The sequence below is a fragment of the Brachycentrus maculatus genome, unplaced genomic scaffold (genome assembly GCF_059751285.1).
Source record: "Brachycentrus maculatus isolate JH-2025_06_01 unplaced genomic scaffold, ASM5975128v1 h1tg000169l, whole genome shotgun sequence".
Lineage (NCBI taxonomy): Eukaryota > Metazoa > Arthropoda > Insecta > Trichoptera > Brachycentridae > Brachycentrus > Brachycentrus maculatus.
In genome coordinates this window covers 1,017,039-1,024,516 of record NW_028280922.1, presented here as the reverse complement: position 1 = coordinate 1,024,516, position 7,478 = coordinate 1,017,039, and the positions used below count along the sequence as shown (strand labels likewise).

The following is a 7,478-nucleotide window of genomic DNA, read 5'->3' as shown; positions in this document are numbered from 1 at the left end:
AGCGACGCGTTGAATGCCCTGAGAAAACTCTCGGCTATTGTGTTAAACTTCTGTTTCTCGAGACGTTGACGAAAATTAGCTACAATCATCAACGGAATCTTCGGCTGATTTAAATTATTCACTTCTCTTACCTTCGGAAATTCGGTTCCCATCGTCTAAATTCTAAATAATAGCTTCAGATTTTTTAACAATCTTTCGGATTCTATTCTAGCCCTCCTACTAAACTACACGACAAAAACAATGGTCGCTCATGCTTCAAAATCCAAATGACTCGAATTGTTCGCAATATCTCGAATCACTACGATACCGATATTGTTGTGCGGTTAATGAGATACCAAGAGAACATTACAATGCCACATGCGGAGATCTAGACAAGGACACTAACAACACAAAAATACATACACGTAAGAGAACATAATGATATAAACAATAAATTGCAAACTTGACATTTATTAAGCATAGAATAAATTATAACAATATTTGAGAATTCAAAGCTCGTTATTGGAGATGATAATAATTTTTACTTTAAATACTTAAATCCCAACAATTTCCTACAACTTTTGCGGGAAGAACTCTGATAATATGTATTTTTTAAACAACATCTTCGTCACGACTATTCTTAACGTTGAATGATCTTCTTGATATTCTATTATTATTTATTAGCATTAGTTTGTGAAATTACGTTTTACAATGGCGAAGCATAAAGTAAGTAGGCAAGTTATAACTGTGTCATGATTACATTGGAAGACAAGGGCAATATTAAGACTGTGCATTAACGCGTGGATAGACAATTAGGTTCAAGAGTTATTAATAGTAATAGGTAATAGTATTGCTTCATCGGCCAGTACATAATCATACTGGTAAAGCCATAGGTAGGTACTTTATGTAATTAATATGCCAAATCGTAAAGGTCGTGAAGGCTCTGATCGTTGCTTAAATTATGTCAGTCCAAAGCAAATGTCAAATGCTTTATTAGGGTTTGGTGCATCTTCACATGGTTTCAATATGCAAATCAAAATTGCATACACATGCGCAAATCATTTGCCTTTCTCATCTTTGATCTCGCACATTTCTCTTATCTTGATGTTTGTTTTTATTGATTAACAAGAATTTTAATTTTTGAATAGATTAAATAATAAAATGGATGTCCAACTGATTCATCAAAATTTATGTTTAAAATAAAGGAATTAAAGTAAAAATTCAAATATTTTGATTTATTTAAATGTATATTTTTGTTTTGCGTTCACATTTCAAGTGGCCATTTAAACTAGCTACAGAGATTACTGTTAATATTTTTCATGGGCCAGTCATCTGTCAACGAGAGAGAATTAGCAGCGGTTCATTCAACTCATCTAATTCTCCAAACTTGTGGTGTTTCAGAAATACTTTGTTAAATATGCGACAACCAGCGCCCGCGTCCGGCAGCGAGCAAGAAGAGGTGGGCATCCGAGATGACTTAATCACAAACAATTAATTTTAGAATTCTCCCAACACCTGTGTATCCAATTTGCTAAAACGAGAATCAAATGGTGATAATTGTGATGATTGCAACGGAGACCCAGCGGTGGAGGTGGAGACGCCGGGAGTTCAGGCTGTTCGATTTAAACCGGTTGTGATTACATGCGTAAGTTTTATAAGGTCAATGTCACCAGCTCCGATTCGACTGCCTCTGGTTCTAATTCTCATACCAAACAATGACCAGAGTCTTGTTTATTCATTTGTGATTTACGAGTATATTACAGTGTGATCTTAAATGTCGGTATGTTGTGTATAACATAACAGACCAACTTGACAAAGGGTTACATTGTTTTGTTCAAAGTTTTTTTTATAGGTCCCAACTTGAAATGAAATATTCCTCATCTATATACGAATGAAGATGGCGTCTGAGCATCCCAGGGTTCACCACCTGGCATTTGGCCGGGCTTTTGGAGTACGACTGATTGTGGTGGCATCAATTGAGAAATTTATGAAGTACCTATATACATAGCTTACTCTGAGACTTCTTAATAACTTAATACATTTTTATTTACATAGATTATTACATAGATTTATATAGATAATTACATTTTATTTATAATCATTATATGTAAAATTTTCTAAAATACTGTTGCAGTACTTTATTTGTAACTTCTTGGAATGATTGTTATGTGTGATCTAATAGTTGAGCTTTACTTTTTCATGTTTTTACTGTGTGATTCCACGCTGAAGGTTGGCAATCATCATGGCAATTTTCTCTTTGTCTACAGCCGCTCCGGACATCGACTTTGTCCAACAGTCGAACGCTCCCTTAAGTTTTGAAGCCAAGAAATACGTTTTCTTCCAATGCTACGTAGACGTACTATCGACTTTGCCTTGTAATATAAAGCTTATTATTTCTCATTTTCCCCACTAAAATGGCCAAAGTACTATAGAGTTTTCTATACGGTGTCTTTAACTTTTCTCTCTTTTCTGATCTTTTTATCAAATACGAGTACAACGTCACCTAGGTCATGCCATCGAATCATGTTATCTCTCTGTCGCATCCATGAATTATTTGGTCTTTCGAGGAAGATCCATGACAATCGCCTCGTTAACGATATGTTCACATTATCACTAATGTGAGTGGATCAGAACACACCGTATTTTTATTTCTCGAAATAATATATCTTTATTTTGTCTCTAAAGGACACTCCAGCTGACCATATAAGCATTCGTATTTCAGCAGACTCTAGTTGCCTAGAGTAGGTGTTATACATAGACCAGCATTCGGAGTCATAGAGTAGTGCGGGTCTGACAAATGCTTGGTAGACTTTTCCCTTAAGCTTGGCTGGTATTTTTGGGGTCACAAAGGACACCCGTCACGGATCGGAACTTATGAAAGACTCAGCATGACCAAATCAATCAAAGCATAAAATCTGGCACGATTTTCGACTAGATGCATGGATGTAGAGGAAGTTAGCAGTGTATATCGGGAAAGACGAGTGTGGAGTTCCATAATTTCTGCCTTTCCCTTCAGCAAACGGCGTGACAGTAATAGTAGTAGTGAAAGTACAGTCATCAAATTACAGAGACTGATCGCCAGATGGTCTGGACTGGGAAAACTAAAGATCCCAAAGACAATAGAAGCATTCAATTGAAAATTTATCAAAATGGATGAGATTCTGTTCTTCATCTTTCTATATAATATATCCTGGGAATCTGTCTGTGCTGCCGCTTGTTGCTCTTAGGACAACGACTGCCAGTTATCTCTCCACCTTTTCGGGGGTTTATCCGAAGACCTACGTTCTCCGGGGTTTCCTTGAAGGGCGATACGTGAAAGTCTGTCTTCTGACATTCTACTTACTTGCTCATTCAGCATCGCTTTCGTTATCGTCTCCACCTCATGATATCTTCCGTATCTTCCGCGATTTCGTAACGTGTTTCCGGTTAGGTAAAGAAGTGTTCTCATCTCTGAGGTTTGAAATCGAGATGCGAAAAATAATATCAAACAAATTTGATTTGCATTTGAAGCTTCCATTCATCAAAAGGTGCGAGAGGAGGAATAGGAAAAAAATACTTGAATTTCAGTCTCGAAAAGGTATATATAGCTTCTGAAGTATGATGGTTGCTGGTAGGGATACTTGTAGTCGTTTGGTAGCTTATAGAAACGCTTAGACGCAGTTGAAGGTTTCAGAGCCATGGTCTTGCTTCATAGGCATTCAGAAAACGATTCCAATAACCTTTGGGACTTTCGAAGACGTAAATGGTTTATGAAAGCGCTAAATACCACGAGCCATTACTCGAGATAATTTTTGGTCTTTCGGAGGGCAGACTTTCAAGTTCAGACACCTTTCTGCGAAGGTATTAGCTTCAGGTATCTCCCAGGGCTGTGGGTACTCGGCGAGCGATGTTTCACCAATATCATCACCAGGTAGGTAGGATGATGACGAATCGATTATCTCGAGAGGCAGGTATTTGTTACATGATCAATAGAATCAATACGTGCACCTACGTCCTACATAGTGTTATCTGGTCAAGGTAATCAAATAAAAGGCATTCTGTAAATGAGTCTCGTAGGCGAGTGGGATCCGCGGCCGGTGGCTGCTGCCTGCTGCCTGACGGCTGGACCCGGCCTCCCACTCGCCGCGGCCTTGTAAGGCATCATTCCTAGTCCGCGAGCGTCCTGTCCGAACCGCGACAGTCTCGGGAACGATGACCCCGATGTTCAGGTGTCGAATGGGCAAGCGGAATTAATAATTGGAGCGGATTTTCGTAACGGGAGGAAACATTCGGATTGGCCGAGTGCGCCCTTCGGGCCGAGACGGAGACGCACGGTGTGCGGGAGTCGGGAGTCGCGTTCCGTGTAGGGGCAGGCGCCTGTCATCGCGGCCACGGCAATTTCACCGTGTCACGTACACAGCCACGCGCGCCGCACACACGCACGCTCCGGGCTCGCGGCTCGCGACCCGCGGCTCCCCCGTGCGGCCGCCGCGAGCCGCCGCGGCCGACTCGGCAGTGGCGGCTCCGGGGCGGCGGCGCGGGGCGGGGCGCGGGGCGCGGGTGCCGGAGACGGCCGAGCGCGCCCGAGCGCGCGCGCGGGGCGGCGGGCGGGGCGCGGGCCGCGAGCCGCGGAGCCGGCAACGTCGCCCGCTATAACCGATATTGTGTGGCCGGCGACGGAATGGAGCGAAGGGGAAACGGGGTCCCTCCCCCCTCAGCGGCCCCGCGCCCCGCCGCCCCGCCGCACCCGACGGACGGCCAGTTTTACCTTCGCTCGCGTACAGTGCGCACGTCACGCCGGAGCGCGTATCGCGATATACTTCGTCAGCCCGAGCGCAAAAAGTGTACGAGTCAAAATATATCCGCGAGCGATGAGCCGGTGATACGAATGGACTCATATTGGACCCGTTAATGTCCGAGACGGGAGCGACCGCCACTTCTTTATGTGCGTGTTCAAATGCTGGGATATACATCCTACAGGTATATGGAGTAACTTGCCCGGAGCTGAAGGGGCGCAGCACCCACCCGTTCCTCCGCATCCCTCCCGGTCCCGGGGGCTCCTGTCCGACCGGCCTTCCCTCCGACCACTCGCCACCTGTCACGGGAGACGATATTAGGGTCGCGCCTGTCGTGTTTATACGTCGATAGATCCATCCTTTCTCCCTCCAGAAACCCTAAATCGGAGTAAATATTACTGCGAAAAGTTAACAATTCACCTTCCGAATTATCTCCATTGACAACCCACCTCCTTCCTCCTTCCTCCTTCCTTGACACATCTCCAGTTGTAGTAAATGCTAACTCCAGTGTATCTTCATAGTGTTGGATAATCCACCGTTGGTGTTCCCACAGATCGACGATTTTAGCGCGAGTGTGAGTTTAAAAAAAATACGTTTAATAAGTGGAATTTTATTCAACAATTTAAAATATATCGTGAATAAATAGTGTTTAAAAATCGTTTCTAGTTACAAACAAATAAACTGATGGCTTACAAAATAATAAACGAAATCTTGAAATAATGCACTTTAAATTTTTCCAGAGTGTAAAGTTTACACGTGAAACAGATAATACAAGTTTGTTTCACAAACGTAAAAGATAAACCGCGATAATCCTATTATGCAAAAAGTAGCACTCAAAACACCGTTATCATTCGCTGATAAAAAATATCCATAACCTGTTGAAATCTTAGCAACTCAAAGAGTCCTAGTAAAATCTGTTTCGTTAATTGGAAATTCGTTACAGAATCGATCATTTCTGTATTTAATTCAGAAAAATAAACACTGAACTTTTTATAACAAAAAAAAACACAAACATGACTTCACCGGTTTCAAAGTTACTAAAAAAAATTAGTTATTATTTAGAATGTTTATAATAAATATTATTTAATGTTTTTAATATTTCGACAGGCAACAAAAGTTGTTTTGTTTTTTGCCATCGCACGTGGATACGACAAACTCGAGAGAAAAAACTTCATAAATAACAGCGAACGCTTTCAAAACATTGCAAATTAATATGTATTTTGATCGGTAACGCCATCTGCAGTAACTACAAGAATAATACTGGCAGCTGTCAAAAAAAACCTTATTTATCAATCCAATGCAATGAAAATTATGTTTAAAAAATTCGGAAGAAATAATTGTTTATTTTTTTAGTGAGGTTCAGTGAAATTGTCAAAAATTAATCGGTGAATAAATATATAATTATTTTTAAATCATCTAACGTCTACATAAATAAAGCACGTTGATTAAAATAAATAAATAAACCTTCATCCCATTCGAATGTTAAAAGCTCAATCTGTCAAATTATGATTCGAAATAGGGATGGGGAGAACGTGAATGTGAAATCGATATATCGATTTGGTTGCGATTCGTTCGTTTCGCCTCCAAAATGTGGAATGTCGAAAGTATATATTTTTTTCAAAACAAATATAAGTAATATTTTAAATTGTGGTTATTGAATAAAGTTCCACCTTTTAGTGTAGTCATTTACCAGTGAGTTCTAGTAAATAGTCTCTAATTGATCTTTCAAATCATTCTGCATGCGAGTAAAAGTAGTGATATAATTTTTATGGTGCTTCGATTGTTTTAGTTAATTTACTTTATTTTTTTAGCATGCTGATTATGAAAAACAATGGTGAATTACATTTTTCAGCTAGTGACAGTGAACAGTGCTTTAAGTGTTTCAAAACAAGAAAATGTGACCCTGGAATTTCAGTGCCTTTTTATGTTGTTCTTGTTTGAATAATTATGTTTTTTTAAATATTATTTACAAATGTTTTGTAGCATATTTTTGTTAGGTTTTTGATTAAATATGACCTAGTAATTTGATGTGATGTTTTAATGTATTTCTTACGACATTAGCATTACGCGAGTTTAAATCAAATGAAAACATCGCTCCGAAAATGTAAACAATAGCCTCGTTCGCTGATTTTAATTTCAATATAGATAAGTAATGATTAAATTGTCGAATAGACGTGTTATCTTAGAATCTCAAAACTATCGTCGATTACGGATAATCGTGTGTGGAATTCTACGATAAGTAGTAAAGTATCTTTTTTTAAGATGTTAAAAACGACCGATCAATCGGTCGGAACTTAATGATAACTCGTTTTGCTACACGGGAAAATTTAAGTTTAAACGATAAAAATTAGGCAGTGAAGTGACGGTATTTACTTATTAGATTTGCATAAATAAATTTGAACCTTTTAAAGGTGCATTTGATAGTAACAAATAAGTATATTAAACGCATCGGTGTCAACGCGTGGAATGCGTTTATTAATAATACTCAGTCAGCGGAGTGCGCTCAACACTGGCGACTATAATCAGATCTCACCGCTCACCGCCTTCGTCAGGTGTGCTCGCGAACAATCAGCCACTCTACAAAATGGCTCGATTTAAATCGTAATGTACCGAAAAACGGCGGTCAAACGCCCGTCTCTTCCTACGCGGTGGTAGGTAACTCGCTCGCCGTCATGAGAATACGCCGAGCTGGATACGCGCGTGCTTATATAGTACTCGTACATT

The 7,478-nt window shown here is 40.0% G+C and overlaps 1 protein-coding gene across 2 annotated transcripts in view; it reads left to right on the top strand.

Moving 5' to 3' along the window:
* The first annotated feature begins 4,638 nt into the window (after positions 1 to 4,638).
* The window catches only part of tna (Zinc finger MIZ domain-containing protein tonalli), a 68,267-nt gene continuing 65,427 nt past the window's right edge, over positions 4,639 to 7,478 (top strand). The window contains exon 1 of one of the 2 annotated variants that reach the window (XM_088261919.1): positions 4,639 to 4,938. In XM_088261919.1, the coding sequence (XP_088118045.1) occupies positions 4,916 to 4,938 (23 nt within the window). In that variant the 5' untranslated portion in view covers positions 4,639 to 4,915. The remainder of the gene's footprint in view (positions 4,939 to 7,478) is intronic. The other variant, XM_088261920.1, reaches the window with a different exon arrangement.